Source organism: Notolabrus celidotus, chromosome 7 (assembly GCF_009762535.1).
Source record: "Notolabrus celidotus isolate fNotCel1 chromosome 7, fNotCel1.pri, whole genome shotgun sequence".
Taxonomy (NCBI): domain Eukaryota; kingdom Metazoa; phylum Chordata; class Actinopteri; order Labriformes; family Labridae; genus Notolabrus; species Notolabrus celidotus.
The window spans coordinates 928,321-947,069 of NC_048278.1; the positions used below are offsets into that span (position 1 = coordinate 928,321).

At 42.3% G+C, this 18,749-nt stretch overlaps 1 protein-coding gene across 7 annotated transcripts in view; it reads left to right on the top strand.

Moving 5' to 3' along the window:
* add3a (adducin 3 (gamma) a) overlaps positions 1-18,749 on the top strand; it is a 150,682-nt gene that overhangs the window by 103,583 nt on the left and 28,350 nt on the right. For all 7 annotated transcript variants that reach the window (XM_034688004.1, XM_034688008.1, XM_034688007.1 and 4 more), the window contains one exon: positions 3,923-4,167. In XM_034688004.1, coding sequence (XP_034543895.1) covers positions 3,973-4,167 — 195 coding nt within the window. In that variant the 5' untranslated portion in view covers positions 3,923-3,972. The remainder of the gene's footprint in view (positions 1-3,922; positions 4,168-18,749) is intronic.

An 18,749-nucleotide genomic window follows, 5' to 3' on the forward strand; every position in this document is an offset into this window, starting at 1 on the left:
TCAACAAGTGGTCAAATAAATCAGACTGTCTTCAATGAGGCACGAAATCTGAATGATAGACTTTACCACTGTGATGCTGGGATCAGATTACTCAGATTAAATGTGCACACTCTCACATGCACACAAATGCTCCCCTCGTCACCCTCCCAAACCTCCAACTGTCGATCTCTCTGGATGAGACCAGGCGGAGGGGGTTCGGGAAGGGGACAATGATCTATTGACAGAAACACAGAGAGGAAGGGAGGGGGTGGGACGCTCATGCTGGGTACTGCTAGAGTTGTGTGTCTTGTGACTGAGCAGGGACGGTATGACTAGGTGGTGTACTGTGTGAGGGGGGAGGCAGGGGTGTGAGCTTTAAGGGGGTGTGTAACTTTATTTTGGTGAGGCTACAGCTGTTGCTTTCGGCCGTGCTGAATTCCACTCATCCCGGAAATTTCTGGCATTTACAAACCGTCTCAGATGTGTTTCTGAGAATTGAAGCTGCCTCTCTGCACGTCTTCTGAAGTATTTGGGGCACCGTAGCATCTTACAGCAAAATGTAACAAAAGAACAAGTGATTAAAAGCTTTGTCATAAGCTGTAAGCACTGAAGTATTTGCAGAATTGCACATAACTCCACTGCTTTCCTACTTTTATTGACCCATTCCTCCTTCATCTTTATATCTCAATCCCACCTCCAACACAAACCCATTGTTTCGTGGGTTAATCCCAGCCTGTCCTGTCCGCTCCTACTCAGTAAATAGAGCAGGGAAGGCAGGAGTTATACAGGAGGATGAATTCAATGTCAGGTTACATAACTCTGTGCGGCCCAGCTGCTTTCAATTAGAGTCGCTTTTGATTGTTGCTGATGTAAAAATCCTAGCTTTTGTAGTTTTATCAGGTGAAGTTAAATGCTTCCCTGTGTTCCAGTAGATTCTCTTGTGTCTAGATAACATAAATGTTTCAGTTGTGTTGATTCAGTTACTTTTTAACAGGAAAACATCACACAACATCTGCAGCATTTGAGGTTTAAGCTTCCTTTTTATAATATTTTCTAAAACTTATGATTGCATGTTTGACATTTGCAACATCTACAAACTGCAGAGTAGTAGCATACTTATTTTGCAATCCAAAAAGGGAAGATCTTACAACAATAATAAAGGGATCCAAATTGTATTTGTCGATAAACCAGTGTATCATCTGCATAGAGAGATTGTGACCATAGACTTTACAACATAGACCTGTTCACAGTGATGTCACCTTAGAGGTGTCTTGAAGCCCAACCATGGCAGTCACCCTGTTGGAAAAGCTGACTCAATCTAACATTTGGTTGACTTAGAAAAGGCAAAGAGGTGAAGTTGAGGCGGGCCTTTGGTCTCCTAGTGAACTTGCCTGTCAGTGAACTCAGCCACTCATTAAGTTCCTACATTATACTTTTGATTTGTTGATACACTTCTGTTTTTGTTTATTCAAACTGTTTAATTTACACACTTTTGCTCGATTGCTTCTCTTTTTTAGTTGTTATTCATACAATTAGTCAAAGACTCGTCTCTTTTTTCTATTTCTTTGATTTGCCCACACCTGATGCCGTGATACTGATTCGGCGCAGACTGGTAGCCACACTTTTTTTTAAGTTGTTTTGCTTGTTTCTGCAAAATGTTTGCCATTTGCAAGTTGGACAGTGTGCAAGATTCTTGCAGTTCTAACCTTATTGTCTTCAAAATGAATAGCACTACTCTATTTTAATTTATAAAGCACCTTTCATACATTCAAGCATGCAGCCCAAAGTGCTTCACAAAGGAACAGACACAGAAAACAGTGGAGAGGAAAGGGATGTAAAATACTTTAAAATGAATCATGACGATCAAATAAATAAAATAAGATAAAAGTCTCAGAAAAAATCAAATCAAATGAGAATGAAATAAAATCAGATAAATACCAGAAAAAATAATATTAAATAAAATATAATAAGATAGAATAAAATGAATTAAATAAAAATAGTATTATACAATGGTAATAATGCAGTCCATAGCTAAAAGGAAATTACACTACGTTAAAAGACAGATCAAAGAATCCTTTGTTTACTTTTAAAAACTTCTGCTACAGTTTTACACATTCACCCCATGTACAGTGTGAATGAACAGTGAAATACTGATTCAGACCTAAACCATTTTTTTGTATTAGACTGTAAACATGTTTTATACTCAGCCTCAAGTGGACACTTGTGGAACTGCAGGATTTTGCACCTCTTCATTTTTCGACACCAAAGGTTGCTGTGTGACAGGGTTACAAGGCACAGTGTCCAATAGCAGAGAGAATCACTGTATGTGTTTTTATTGGGTTGAATCCAAAGTCTCAAGTATACAGTCCACTCATTTTAAAAACATCACCTGTCATGGGGTTATATTGATGTTATCACCAGCACGATGCTCAAAAAGGAGGCGTGTTTGGAGCTGTCCCTGAAAACAAAGTGTTGCTTATTTATCTTAGTTTTCTATCATACATCAATAGATAGAGATGTGTTGTTATGAGTGATTATTCAGCTTTAAATCCTCCACACACTTCCACTTCTAAGCATTTCTTGGCAGTTTGTTTTGTCTGACTTCACCTCTTCTACTCACTGAGCTGGTTTTCCTTCCACTAATCTCGACCATCTTTTTAAGTGGCTTTTGACCTCCGTTAGTAGCTTAACGGCATGTGCAGAACAAATCACCTCATGAGCCCCCTCTCACAGAGCTGAGACCAGAAACAGGCTGCAAGAGAAGACTGAGTCGCTTCTGGCAGAGTAACCTCTCTGCATTTGATCTTCCTGCTGTCTGATGACCACGGGGCTTTTTGAAGATGGGACGCAGCGGGATACTTTTCTGAAACTCTTTTTCGCTCTCTCTCATTGCACGGCTGGTCAAGCCAAGACACCATCTGGTAGGGCTCACTTAAGCCCCGCCTCTCCCTAATACACAACCAGCTTATCCTTCGCTGCCACAACAGCAGACAAGTTGCAAAGGGATCCTGAAAAATGCTGTTTTACATGATTTGGTTGTCATGTTTCAAGCGGGTGAATATATTTTGTTGGTGTGTAGTCGTGTGTGTAAAATGTATTGGTCTTTTGGTAATTAGCTACTGCACCTAAAGTCAAATGATGTCAGCTGTGGTTTCCTTTTTTATTCTCAGATTTATTTTGATTGTATTTTACATCACAGTTTAAAAACTGACGTACAGTAACAATGTTTTTAAATGGATTTCCCTCGGCCTGTTCTGGCTTCATCCTTTGGCATGATAACAATGATTTGAGCGGGTTTGTCTCACTTGTTGCTTTACTGTAACAATCCCTGTATATCCTGCATAAACGCTTGTTGTCATGCCAGGTGACCTGAGAATGAACGCTGGGAGTCAACCACCTCACCAAGTCAAGGCCTGCATGTTGAAACATAGCGGCTCCTGTCCTCCCTGTAGGCTTTGTTGGTTGGTGTGTCATTGTGACCTGACTAATGCCTACGTGCGGTTGGGACACTATTTGCGTATGGAAAAAAACTGTGCCGTAAGGACAGCACAGGAGCGTGTTATTTTTGGGACAAACCAAGTGCTGCACCTCTCTTATGTCCGATAACAGGGTCGTCCCTTTCCTGTTTGGCAAACACACACCGGGACTCTGTTATCTGCTGATGCTGGACTATTTATTACATTGTTTGTTGGTAAATAAGATTAGCCTGATGTTTCTGCTCAGTTTGACAAATATAAGTATGGAGTAGAGTTCAAAATGAATTGTAACTCTAAACTTCACTGTCATCGTAGCTTTGAATACTGCTGCGTTGTGTTTTGTTCTGTGACGTCCCTCAAAACATTCGAGCACACAAGTTTCTAAATGAACAATATAAATATTTCCCCATTTGCCTTAACATTTTTTAGTCTAAAGGTCTGTCTCTCTGTTCTCTTCTTCTCCTCAGGTGAGACTCCAAGTGGCAGCCATAGAGCGAGCAAGTGAAGCGAAGCAGGCATGAGTGTGGACAGCCATCAAGGGGTGGTGACAACCCCTCCTCCGCCCACTGGAGGGACTAAGGAGCGCTACTTCGACCGGATCGACGTCAACGATCCCGAGTACATCAGGGCCAGGAACATGTCGCCGGACCTCCGACAGGACTTCAACGTTTTGGAGCAGAAGAAACGTGTCACACAGATCCTACAGAGCCCGGTAAGTCCAACTCTTTTTTTTTTTTTTACAGAACAGGGTTAGTGGAGATGTCTTGATTGTCTTATTTTCCAAATCAATCAATCAATCAATCAATCAATCAATCAATCAATCAATCAATCAATCAATCAATCAATCAATCAATCAACCAAGCTTTATTTATCATCGAGAGATCATTGATGGGCAACCCTCATTTACAATGATATCGAGTCAGTTACAGTGACATTTGGAAAAAAACAATAAACAAACAATAAACAAACAACAAGGCATCAAGAGTATCAAAAGTCATCAAATAGGATATGTTTTTGGATTTGGAGATAAAAGCAATTAAAAGATCAATTAAAATAATGCAAATAAAAGGAGGTGTATGGGACTGACTATAAAAGCACTAAAATAGGAGGAGACTGTTGATTAAAATGATACAATACATATATACAGGTTAACCTAGCTAACACAGTTACAAAGCAGGGCTGAAAGGTTGAAAATGCAGTTTCTAAATTGTCCAAAAGGTAAAGGTGCATTGAATTCAAGACGTTGCTGTAACTTGTTCCAGGAGTCAGGAGCAGAGAAACAAAAGGCAGTTTTTCCCAGTTCTGAGCGAACCCGAGGAACATGCAGAAGCAGCTGGTTTGATGTGCGGGTCTGATATAAACGGTCTGGGTAATTAAGATGTTCAGTGATGATTTTCCAAAGACAGCTTTATAGATAAAAAGATAAAAAGATACCATTGGATATGGCGTCTTTCATGGAGAGAGGGCCAGCCAACCTTATTGTAGAGAACGCACAGATGTGTGTTAAAGGGATCACCTGTAATAAATCGTAACGCAGAGTGATAAATGGAGTCAAGGCGTTTGAGGGTTGAGGATGGTGCGTTTCTGTAGATTATGTCCCCATAATCCAAGACTGATATAAAAACAGCCCACACAACCCTCTTCCTCCAAAACATTGTTAATATAGATCTGTTTCTATAGAAATAGACAACTTTCTGTCTGCAAGATTATTAACATGTATATTAAAATTGAGGTTTTCATCGATCTAAACACCTAGATATTTATACTCTGTGACTCTTTCAATTTTTAATCCTGTTTTTGTGACTATATTTACATAATTGTGCTCTATTGATCTGGCTCTGGAGAATAGCATTACTTTTGTTTTGTCAGCATTTAGAACCAGCTTTAAGTCATCCAGAGTATCTTGCAAAATGCTAAAAGAGCCTTGTAGATTACTGACCACAAGTTGGATAGAATCAGTAATACAATACAGTGCAGTGTTCTCAGCTGATGCATGCTATTCTCCCTGGAGGAGAAAAAGTGGCATCGGTAACGAGATTTGTACTGGCTGCACAGACGGTCAAAAGGCATGGACACATGTGTGGCAGGCTTTCTGTAAGGTTCATCACATGGAGCTCAGAGATCCCTGGTAGATGGATCCATTTATCACCAACACAGGATGTGCACCCACAATCCTACTGGGTCGACAGAGTGTCTGTTTTAGGAGAGACCGGACCCCAGTGGTGTGCTCAGATCTTACTGCGGGTTATTTCCTGATGTTGCTGTAGCCTCCTGAACCCTGCTGGCCCTACTTTCCTCTTAGAAACCAAGAGAGAGTTAATGTGTTTGTTTGTTAACACTGGTTGGCCCAAGATCTGATGGAGAAGTTGTTGCAAGCAGAGAACTTTTCACCTCTATGACTAACACTTTTAGTAATCACTTCCTCTTTTCTCTTTCTGTCCGTTATTATTCCTCCATCAAGTTATTTCTAAAGAAGCTACAGCAGCGGGTGATCACATGTGGTTGTGTGTTTGTGCTTGTATTGATGTTGTGAAATCTGACGACAGTCAGCGGTCAGCTAAAACCTTAATATAACCATCAGCTACCACACCCTAGCCCAGGCTTACAGCTCTCCAAAGTGCCTCTCGGGCCTGCAGCTCTCATGTTGGGTCAGGTTTTGCTGAAATAAACAAATCTCTGAGGGAAGAGCGAACAAGCCCTGAAGGCCACGTGTTCTAGTTTGATTTTCTTTCCTTGGAGGTCTGGATTCTTTGGGATTAAGATCGTCGACTTGCCAAACTTGACCAAGGTGCTCCGGGTGCTGTTGTTTGACCACATTTGCTTCTTATGTCGGCAGGGAAGAGACAGTGTTGGGTATTTTTAACTGAAGTTTGTGATTATAAAGGAAGCAGCAGATAGAGCCAAAGATTCCTGTGCTGCATGGAAAACTGTGCATCCTTTAAGACCCTGAACTCAACACTTCACTCTGGTAATAACAGTCCAACTCAACCTGCTTATTTACCCGCAGACAAAGTCAAGCTCACGGGTAAAAATAAAGGCGAGCAGTGTTGTTTCATCTTTGTTTGAATAGCGCCCTTTGAACGGTTGCGTCACCCTGTGTGGAGATTTCACAGCCCCCTCGCTGCCTTCAGTTCGGCCCACACAGCATTAGGAATATTTACTCTGCACTATTGACTCAAGGCTGGTCTCTGACTGAAGTGCTCCCAAGGTGTGTGTGTGTGTGTGTGTGTGTGTGTGTGTGTGTGTGTGTGTGTGTGTGTGTGTGTGTGTGTGTGTGTGTGTGTGTGTGTGTGTGTGTGTGTGTGTGTGTGTGTGTGTGTCTGTACACGTTTGTACTTGGGATTACTTTGAAGTGACAAACACTGTAAAGGTTTCTGAGTCAGCAGGGACAGACTGACTCTGAAGCTACGGTTGGAAAATTTCGACTCTGCAGAGGCGATGAGTTTCATGAATGAATGTTCCCCCTGGACGTGTTTGTGAATGATACTGGTTCGTGGCTGCTGTGGTTTGGCATGTTCTTTTTAAGATTTAAATGTGATCTGCATTCTGCACATGCCCAGTGTGGTTTCCCTGGCATGCCATGTTTTGAGCCAGATGTCTGGCAGGGCAGGAGCATGGTGCTGCTGATGCAGGTTTCAACTTGATACTATGTGTGTGTGTGTGTGTGTGTGTGTGTGTGTGTGTGTGTGTGTGTGTGTGTGTGTGTGTGTGTGTGTGTGTGTGTGTGTGTGTGTGTGTGTGTGTGTGTCTGTGAATGTGTGTGTGTGTCTGTGAATGTGTGTGTGTGCGTGATGGAGGATCACAAGTGCAGTTAAGGGTCAGCAAATAAGTGAGTATATTTAAGGGCCCGCACTGTGCTGTGTCGGGCCGTCACTAAACGGCTGCAGTCTGGTATTTTGAGGCAGATGATTAAAGAGAGATTTTAGCCTGAGCCTCATGAATCAGTGTCTGCACATTTAAAGGACCAGCGCCTCACGATACCAAACACCAAGAAAAACAAGGCGAGTATGTTCCAGCAGAGGTTTTACTTTAATGTATGGATACAGTTTGAGTCACTGTAACATGTTTTATTCTTTTGTTGACTTATTTCTACTAATTTCCTGACATGAAGTGGTAAAAGACACACCTGTTGTTGACTTGTGGGGAAAATGTTGATGCAGCAATATTCCCAGCAACATCCTGACTCATGCAGAACAGTTAATGTTTATTATACTTCTTTATTTTGATTTAAAAACAACACTGCGCTCTAAGAGCTTTTATATTGCCAGTTGAAGGCGTGATATTTGCTGAGAGGCGTTACAGGGGTGTGAAGGGATCAAGCAGGAGAGATCAGTGTGTGTGCATGTTTAGTGCATGTAATACAGGCTCTATAGGGTTTTCCTTGAGTGTGGAGCAGGCCATAAACTTCAGATTATCACACATCTGCATTGGCCTCATTTTTTAATACTACATGCAGCAGCACACATCAACATGTTTCAAGCCTGGTAGGAAATACAGATTTGGTCTGAATAGCATTACTCTGTTTGTGCTCACTGTACAGGGGGATGCATCTTTTTCTAACTCAACGGTTTGATGATATTGAGGTTGAAAGTTTCGCATATTCAGGCAAAATTAGGGACATTTACTCTAGGTTGAATGAAAGCTATGTCAGTATTTCAGAAACCAATGCATGCTGTCACTGTGGCTGTGTTCATGTTTTATACATTCTATGGTTACCTCTTGATCAAACATCAGAAAAAGTGGCATACTGCACTCTGAACCATGTGTAGCATTAAGCTGCTAAAGAGCCACATATTTAGCTGCATATACAGCAGGTAGTGTGGAGAATAATTATTTTTGGATGTGTGAAAAGACAACTCACAACAATTTGCCAATTTAGTATTTGCAGCTTGTGGTCCCTGCTCCAAAGAAACCGATACAGCTCTTTAAATCAATCTGCAGATCTGCTGACCTCTCCTTGTGAGTTACCGTCTCATGTTTGAGGCTATTTGTTACAGCCAGTTATAACTGTAATTCCACCAGCTGCACGCCCTCTGTCATTATCCCAACAACATCACACACTGTGTGTGTGTGTGTGTGTGTGTGTGTGTGTGTGTGTGTGTGTGTGTGTGTGTGTGTGTGTGTGTGTGTGTGTGTGTGTGTGTGTGTGTGTGTGTGTGTGTGTGTGTGTGTGTTACACTTGCGGTCACGCAGTGTGATGTATGTTATTCCTGCTCGATGCGGTTTTGAACGTGAGCCAACCAGATCTCATTTAGCGGTGACAGGTGGCTCTCTGAGGGCTGCGGTGTCTCCAGCCCTTACATCAGGACAGTCGGCCTCACAGCACCGGGTTACACTTATACAACAACAACAATAACAAGTGTGTGTCCTCAGCTGGTCGTGCACATGTACTCTGTAGGTCTCTGTTTTATCCCTCCTTCATCGTCTCCATTTCTTCCATCTTTTCCACTCAATAACTTTTATTTTTGTCACCAGCTGTGTCTGCACTCTTTCTTCCTCTCTCTCTCTCTCTCTCTCTTTCTCTTTGTTTGTTTTCATTCCAGTGTTATGGGACTAGCGGCGGCTCCAGATTACATGTTTCTAGCTCTCAGATGGCAGGTTGTATTTAAAGTGAGACCAATATAGAGCAGGCGGGACTGAATCAACTCAGCTGACTTCATGCAGCCGCCTCGCTCACACAGCAATGTTTACCTTATGGAGTCAGGGGCTGCAGCCAGACTTTGAACCATTTCTGACCCTTTATTCAACTTCTAGTCACGCCAGGCTGTGTGGACTCTAAATTACCTGTCTGCAGTTAAAATGCATGATGTTTGAGAAGTAGGACAACAGAGGAGAAGAAAGAGAGGGAGGGAAGATGATGCATTCATGTGCAACTTGTAGTTGCCTCATTAAATATGCAACAAACTCATTTTCTGCAGCCTCTTGATGCATTCATAGTAATTCAGGCATTAATATTAATCAGATTTTTAACCTAAAAGTTTCCAGTCTTTCAGAAATTAGGGCAGAAATATGTTGTAGATTTGGGATGCAGTAAGTCACATGTAGAGCGTCATATTTCAGAAGGTTTTAGTGGGGAAGTCGGTGGACTAAAGCGCGTTATGTACAACATCTAAGGAATGAAGTTCGCCTGGAGGTGGTTTACGGGGCTCTCTGAAGTGGTTTTATTCTGCATGTCACGCACAAGAGGAAAGCATGGATACACATTTTGGCTGCAAATCCACATCTTATGTCATTGTTGATAAATCCTGATATTAATTTAAATTTAAATTGTGCGGTTAAGCCTCTTTGTGTTGCTCTTTTGCTGCTGGGAACGAGGTCGCCGTGCCTCTATTTCTGAACCCAAAAGTCAAGAGGTCAGAAGCGCTCAGAAGCTTGAAATTAAATCAGATGAAATTGAGTTTGAGTTGTAATTCGACATGCTGCTTCTATTTTCTCCCCTGATATTAGGTTTTCCACTTCACTTCTCAGCTCCTCTCATCTCGTGCTTGCTCCTCATCCATGGAAGTGATGTAGTGATGCCAAGTGGTAGATTTTCTCAGCCTGGTTTGCACGAGTCTCATAGTTTTCAGAGGATGTTCACATTTCTCCTCTAAACCTCAAGTGCCAGAACAGAAGTGGATAATTTGTGCTGTTTTGTCAGGTTCAGCAGAGAACATCCTCCTGTAAGAGGCACATGTCACAGCTGCTCTCTATGATGTTTCCTTTTTCTTATTGAAGTCCTCAAGGTCTCATTTGATCTAACTTTAGTCTTTGAACTCACTCCAGAGACTCTTTTTAAAACCGCCGCCTCTCCCCTCACAGACACGTCTCGGCGGCTGTGTTTCAGTTTGGCACTTCACAACATCTCTTGGGTGCTGAACTTAGAGAAACCTCTCGCAGTGGAGCGGTGCCCTCAAGATTAAAGGGAGGGGAGCATACTGAAATGTTACTAAGTCCAGTTCAGTGCATATGTGACCTTGACAAGACGGGCCAAGAGTGCAAAGAATCCCCTGTGTGCTCGGCTTTCCAATTATTTTCCATCTGGCATCTGAAATCATCTTTTAGTCACTGAGCAGATGAGACACTAATGTTGTTTATCATGATGTTCTATATTTTCAGATATACATTTATCATTATGCAAACTATTTGTGCTGAATGTCTGCTCTAAACATCAGGTTTCACTCAGGTTTTTTCTACCTTGAAGATTGTATGACATCACAAAGTCATTCAATCAATCAATCAATCTTTATTTATAAAGCACCAAATCACAACAAACGTTATCCTCAGACTCTTTCCAAACAGAGCAGGTCAAGACCGTAGTCTAAGTTATATGAAGACCCAACACCAAGACGGGATAAGATCCAGTCCCATCTTACAGACGGGACTCAGTCTGATCTCATCTTAATCCACCATGAGCAGAGCACTTTGCAGCATTTAGCAAGTTACAGTGGCAAGGACAAACTTCCTTTAACAGGCAGAAACCTCCAGCAGGACCAGACTCATGTCATTGAAATCTTTAGTTGTGCCCTAATACAGAGGTAAGGTCCTTCGAAGGTACCAACCTTTGTAACCTGCGTAGACCACTCAGGCCAGACTGAAACGAGATGGTCTGATTTATGGAGGACTTCCTGTTTGAGCCACGAGCAGATTCTGCCTTTGCAGATGCATCTTGTAGCACCGCCATCATTCAAAAATGATGATCGTGATTCTCAGGTTTCAAGGCATCTGTCTGTCTCTTACTATCTGTATCTCTTGTAATGTATTGCTTGGCCTCTTGAACTTTATCCCATTGGATGTGGTGTGCAAAGAATCACAAGATATGCTAGGCCAGGAAGGACGCACCTGATGTATCCTTAGGAATAGTAGGACACAGTCTGGCCACCTTTTGAAGAAGTCTTCAAGATGGGACAGCCTTCGGAACCCTGCTGTGAAGCAATCTTGAAATGCGCTTTTTGAAGGATGCCGCCCCTGACACACAGGACACTGATTATATACGGTTATATGCTGCAGGCACAGTGGAACAAGGACACACCCACATTCCCTGGGGTTCAAGAGAGCCTGCCAATCAGAGGGCATTTAGACGAGGGAGCTTTTGACCTTTTTTACAGTGTGAGTTCACAGCTTCAAAGAGGCAACAAAGGTCTGCCGTCAGTATGCCTTTGTAGTTTTACATTGAACCTGTCTAACCAGTGTCCTGATGTGTGATTTTAAAGCCTTGCGTGATGTGTAAACAAATTGCTGGAGCTTCACGTATGCACCAAGACATGCACACAAACAAGGATGTTCAACCCTGCTAGCTCAAGGTTACTACCTCTGATGCTGACTCAGCAGTGGGACAACCTGTTCCCACCTCTACGTCTTTGTGACTTATAGTCGAGATGTTACAGGGGCGTAAAGTCCCACCTTAAACTGGCGGTAAGAGAGATTTAAAGAGACGGTACATGAAGTTTCTAGAGGCAGAACTGAGGGTTTGCACAGACAGATAAAAACACATACTGAATCATGCAAACTTACTGCAGAGGCCACTTTAAGATGACTTTAATGCTGAAACTGCAGCGATCCAATGTGCTGCATCAGTATCAGAGCCAATGCTGACTGTATTAAGCCCGTTGGACATCAGACATGACGTGACAAATCCACATTAAATACAGTTTCCTCGTCAATGTCATCAATTCAGTGTTATGAAACCAAACCTGTCTGTTAGATTCATGCAGTCACGACAGTGTCTGACTCAGTTTCAGTGCTTCAATAATCTCTGGCTTCATGCTGCCTTATATAAAAACAATCCCGGTTAGTTACAGAGAGGGAATCTGTGTTACACAATTCAGATTTGGGAAAAACAAACATCTGAATATGCTGTTGGCCGGGGTATGTGTTGGGAGACCCCTATATTGATTTTCTGTATTGATCCACTCATAAAATATAGGCTGACCTTCAAAGGATGATACTTCTTTGTTATTTTTAAAGCAGTGTCACTGTAAATGATCTCCAGAGCTCAGACTTTCCTGCTCTTTTTTAAGCTGGGGTGAGTGAGTTCATCCCCACAGAAACAGAGAAGGGAGACGTTGCAGTTTGAGACAGGGACCAATTTCACTGATGCACACTCTTGAGTTTGCATGGAGGGGGGGGGGGGATCGATAGAACTTGCAAGCTTTGCAGACTGACACTACTTTGTAAGAGTGTCACATTGGCAACCTGAAGAGAAGAGCAGCATTGTGCTGAGCCGAGGAGGCTGTGACTGAAATGAAAGGCCTCACCTGGTCTGTCTGTGTTACCAACTGTGCATGCATGATTCTGCAACAAGCATCCAGCTGGGATTACCGTAATATGAGCTTTGGATGCAATCACCAGGAGACCTGAAATGCAAGTCACTGTGTTCCTTCAGGTGAGATGTGATGTCGTAGGTGTGAGAGTGTAATCCTAACCTGCAGAGGGAAGCACATAGAGAGCTTAGGCTGCGTCCGGTACAGGGCTAGAATGATTCTTTTAAATATGATTGCTCTAAGAATCTGAGAATAACTTTATTTCAAACTTACTTGCAATTTGCTGCAGAGAATGAGATAAATGCATCATAATTGCATTTCAAATGAAGACATCAAGAGTTTGAGGTGATGCTTAAACATTAAGGAAAGACTCAAACTTCTTCGGACACCATGCTTCCAACTAAGTCATTAAAAGTCCCGTCTTCCTTTCCCACAGGATGACGCACGACCTTTAAGTGTCATCTGTATTTCTAACAATGAGCGAACCAGAAACAAGGGAATCCCAACTAAAGGAAACGTAACTGGAAGTCATTCGACACACACTCCTGGAAAACTACGAGGTTCCTGTCAGAACATGAGTTCGAAGAAAAGTTTCTATTGTCCCTGGAGAACGTGGCTCACATGACGAATGAGTACACATATGTTTGTTTAAAGGTCTAGTAAAATGCTCCCTCAGGAAACATCTGTCCTGATGTGATGTCCTGAAGTGAAGCGGGAGTCCTGACAGCGCATCCAGACTGACTTGTGGAGGCAATTAAGAAACCAAGAACAGCGAGTCTCTTACCTTTACTTTTAATTCTTACCATTAAATTTAATTCTTACGTTTAAATCTAATTCTTATCCTTAAATGTATTTCTTACCTTTTAATTTAATTATTTAATTTCATTCTTACCTTTACTTTTAATTCTCACATTTAAATTCAATTGGTATCTTTAAATTTAAGTATTATCTTTAAATGTAATTCTTACCTTTATATTTAATTCTTACCTGTACATTTTAGATGTCTTAAAAAGTTGCTAGTTTTCTCAGTGCCTCAGTCAAAGTTTGATTTTTAAAGGACACATTGTTTCTTAAAGTAAGTGGCCATGTTTCCGTGTCCTGTCCACTCTCAGCCTGAGACTCCTCCACTGAAGAGTTGGACAGCTTCCAATCTGCACGTCGACTTAATACTCTCAAGACTGTTGCTGTTCCATTTTCAAAGATTAGCTTTTGCTGTTTCGGAGCAGTCACGAGAACACTTCTTCAATTCTCTGATTGGATCACATTGTTCCTCCAGTATACCAAGAGGTCTGGTAGCTTGCTGGTGCTTTTAATCTTGTAGGATTGAGGATAGACGATGGATATTTGTGCAAATATTGAAAAATGTGCTGCCGTGATGTAATGTGATTTCATTTGAAAAGTTGACACAACTTCTTGTCTTTGGGCTGTGAGTGTTTTCAGAGTCGAGCAGTCACGCAACAGCAGCTGCAAACATACTGGACGTGTGATGTTTTTATTACTGCAGATGTGGAGGGTTTGCCGAAATATTAACGATACGATCCACTTTGCCCCAGAGGATTACTCTGTTTAGATGATGGAAGTCAAATCCCTGCTGTAATAATCTTCTTGGAAAAACACAAACAGAAATTGAAGAGCAGATGCCTACTCGGCTGTGTGTGTGTGTGTGTGTGTGTGTGTGTGTGTGTGTGTGTGTGTGTGTGTGTGTGTGTGTGGTGTGTGTGTGTGTGTGTGTGTGTGTGTGTGTGTGTGTGTGTGTGTGTGTGTGTGTGTGTGCGTGGATATGTGTGTGCGTGGATGTGTGTGCGTGGATGTGTGAGTCCATGTGTGCCTGCTGGGGTAGAAGTTTGTTTTGATACTGATTCAATTGCATTTTTAAAAGCAGTCATGATTTACAACTTGTGTTGTGGTTTGCAGCAACATTTTGTGACTCTTAGGGCCTGTGTCCACTGACAACCTCATCATCAGAGCTCAATTCACCTGGGCTCTTTGCTGCTAGGTTATGAAAGTTGTTTCACAGCATGTTTGCCTTCCTGACCGTTATATCTGTTTTAATTTGTTCTGTGTATTTCATATTTGCTTCTATTCAGGATAATTTAACAATGGAAAAGAATGGTGTCCTGGCGTTAGCAGCAATTTCAACCTGGAATGCATACCCTCAAAAAAATCGAATTGGGTTATTTTCTCCTCCATTATCGTTGAAAAAAATTGCTATCAAGAGTCCCTCCCCTTCAAGTTGAACTATTTCCAACAGAGACCACTGTGAGCGCAGTGACGCTTTTGGACTGAGGATGCTGAGCGATAAAAACACTGACCTGCTTTAATTTTGTTCAGAAAATGTGGGCATCGAACTGTTGGTGCACACAGGCCATAAAGCCATTTCAGTCTGACAACTCACGTTTAAATTGTTTATTGTAGCAGCAAATTCATATTCATGTTTGGCGCCCAGGCTCTGGCCTCATCACTCCCTGCAGATAAGTTTTCATGCAGACTTTGAGGAGTGATGAGCAAAACATACTAACACCCCCGGAGCCTGCAGGTGGAAGCTGGGGAGGCGGCGGGGAAGAAGAAAATATCAGCAATGGCATGCAGCAGCAGAGGCGTTGACAGGCAGAGGGAGAGATGGGAGATTTTTCCCCAGTTTAAATAGACCGCCAATTTGAGAGGCAGAGGGCAGGATTGGATGATGGATATGAGAGTGGGACATGTGACGTGTATGGCATTGCAGCTCGAGTTGTCTGCCTGAACTAGCTCGCAGGCGTCGCTCCATTAAATCACTTCACTACTTGGTGGAAAATGAAGCGTTCATGTTTTTACACTCTCCTTTAGTTATTTTTATCACCATCTTTAGCAAAAATATTATTTTTAACCAACAATGTTAACTGTTTTGGTCCAGTTTCACTTCCATGTGATTTTCGGCTCTAAAAGCCGTCAGTATTTGAGTAGAAAGGTCAACAAGATGTATGATATATGTGACATATCGTGGAGCATTTAACAGAACTGTAAAGGAGCAACAGTGGCCCGATGTCAGTCAGTCGTCCCTCAGTCCGAAGGTTGGTGGTTTGATCCCAGCCCCCATAGTCACATACCAAAGTGTACTTGGGCAAAACACCCCAAAATTGAGCTGACATTGGGATGTGTCAATGTGTGTGAATGAGTTAATACCGATGGTTGTCTACTATAGCAGCTACTGCCATCAGTGTATGAATGTGCTGTGAATGGGTGAATGGGTGAATGTTACGAGTAGTGACATTCACCTTCTGCTGTTGTCATCAAGTGACCAGAATGATTTAACCCTCAGAGAAAGTATGGAAAGTGGTGTCTGTTTTCTCTTTGTGGATGAGCTCACCGTGAAGTCATCGGCATAGAACCTCCAGAGATAGCATGTAAGGAGCAAATGAAAGACTTTGAAAACAAACCAGAGTTAATCTAGCTGACAGTGTGAAGCTCTCAGATCCAGCTCACGCTCTGACTCTCTGAGTCCAGTACACCGTGTCCTCAGCTCTGTAACTGTAATGCCAGTTCTTTGGTGCTGAAATGCTCAGGACAACAGCAACAGCTAAAAACCAAATAACCCCGACCCACCACCGTCAGACATCCGCAGCAGGCCGGTTTCCACAGCGACCTCGCCTCTAGGGACAGAGGAATGTCTGGCTTGGTTTCAGAACCAGCGGTGCTCTGGGACTGTGTGTCCCAAACACAGGGGGCTGCTCCACTCTGGACAAAACACCCCCACATGGAGACCCACTCTTCATTAATACGACTCTAATGCAGAGTCTCTGGGGGGACTTGATGGAGGGGAAGCTGTCAGAGATGTTTCCGTGTGAAGAAGCAGCTCCGTTGGGTTTACGTTGACGGTTTCATAAACACTGAGATGACAAAAGGGCATGAATATTGGATGCTGCCTGGCTAGGAGAGTCACTGCATGGAAAGCGTGTCACGGCCTATTTTTACTCCCAGACGAGGCTGATTCTGCCAAAGGTTTCCATTCATGGTTTTATATTTTCCAGCAGGAACTGGAAGTGGACTGACAGTCAAGACTGGAGCAGATCTAACCAGCTGAAGGGTTTATTAGGACCAAACAGAAAGTGTAAATGTCTATATCTCTCTATAAAAGAGAGACAGACATGAAGTGTGTGCGCCTACATCAGGTCCACACTTTACAAGGTTGACTTTAAAGAAATATGACTGTGTGAGAAAAATACTGCTGTCTGAGAAATCCTGGCTGGAATCACTCATAAAAATCAGAGAATTAAAAACAAAGACAAGAAAATCTCAACCATCAGGAAACTTGTTGACACACACACATGGTTTTGTGTTAGTGCTGCAGTCCTGGAATTCATTTCAGTCTCCTTGCACAGTCGGATGGCGCAGATGGTGAAATGAAGTGGTGCCGAAGGATGTTTTGATTGCATCTGTATGTATTTTAGGACTATGACACAAGGCTTTTCTTTAATGCTGCGATGCTAACACTGAAATGATTACTGACAAACTGACTAGCAGTGAATGTCAGCATGAACCAATGACTGTATGTAAATATGGACGAAGCATCCTTCATTGTAAAGAACAAAAACAAAACGAAACACAGACCCCTCGATAAGGCCGTTAACATCCACAGCAGAGCTGACTCATGTCTCGTTTTGATGCAGACATTTACAGATATTAACAGTTGTTATATTTTCATCTCTCTGTTCCTCTTCTACTCAAATAATCTGGGAAAGAACTCTGCAGGAGTTACATTCAATCTTAACCTTTTGGTATCAAATAACTGATCATAACTTAACTTCATCAAGGATCCACTTGAGGCTGGCTCCAGAAGTACAGGAAACCACATACACACCTATTCAAAGAAGCCGATCTTAACAGCAGAAATAAACATGTTTACAGCCTGGTTCAAAAGACCAGTGTAGTCTGGATAGCTCATTTCTCAATCGGCACACACTGTAGAGGGGGTGAATTTATTCTTAACATGGTCATTTCAAAGATATTGAGATTACTAGTCTTCCAATGAGAGGCACAGCTGACTTGACTGACAGGCTGGGACACTGTAGCTGTTGGCTAGGAGGCTCAAAGCCCGCCTCTTTACGTCACAATCGGTCTACAGCAGTTAGGTTGAGTTCAGAATTTCCAATATGGCTGCCTCCGACGATTGGCCTCAAAACAGCTCTTCAGAAACCGATGGATGACGTCACGGATACTTTGTCCATTATTCATACAGTCTATGATTCAATCATGATGTTGCATCCTCTCATTTCGACATAATATAACTGATCATAACTTAGCTTCTCTAAAAAGTGAAAACTTGTATAAAGCTCTACATCAAACGAACTTACTAATGTGAAAGAAAGCATGTTTGAGAAGAAAACGATGTGCATTTTCTTTAGTTTTCTGGTTTGACCCATGTCCCATCTGTTTTAATGGAGGAGGGTTTTCTGATCTGTGCTGCAACCTGTCGTCAGGGGGGAACTCCAAACGTGTCTGTTGTTGTTTTTTATTCTGTCTTTTGTGAAATCAAAATGATACAGACAATAACAGACTGACAGAAGAGACGCTGCTTCACATTCAACTCTTTTTTTGTCCCGTTGTCACTTTTCCTGTTCGTCAGACTTCAGTTTGTCACAGGATTTATAAAATGAAGCTGCTTGTGTAAGTTGTGTGTGCCACCGGAGAGGTTAACGACCTGATTAAGATCATGAACAGCTCCACTGTGTTAGCTTGTCTGCTGCTTTACGTTCAGACTTGACTTCAGCAGCGTTAATGTGTCTGTAATGGCCTCACAGCCTTTAGCGTCACAACACGTCTCTGAAGATTACTGTCGTGATCTTCATGTGATTTCTCTTCTGAACATTTGTTCTCAGTCGTCATGTGATGAGAAATATTTCCTTTAAAGGACGGTGACGCGTGAAATCGTTCAGAGCAGTGTTTCTGATGTTTCATCAGAGCATGTTAGCATCTAATGTTCTGTGGATTGAGCGGATGACAGCAGTATGGACATGAGGATTAGCTCACACTCTCCCTCTCACCCAGCAGCCAATTGAGAGTGAGCTTGTTGAGT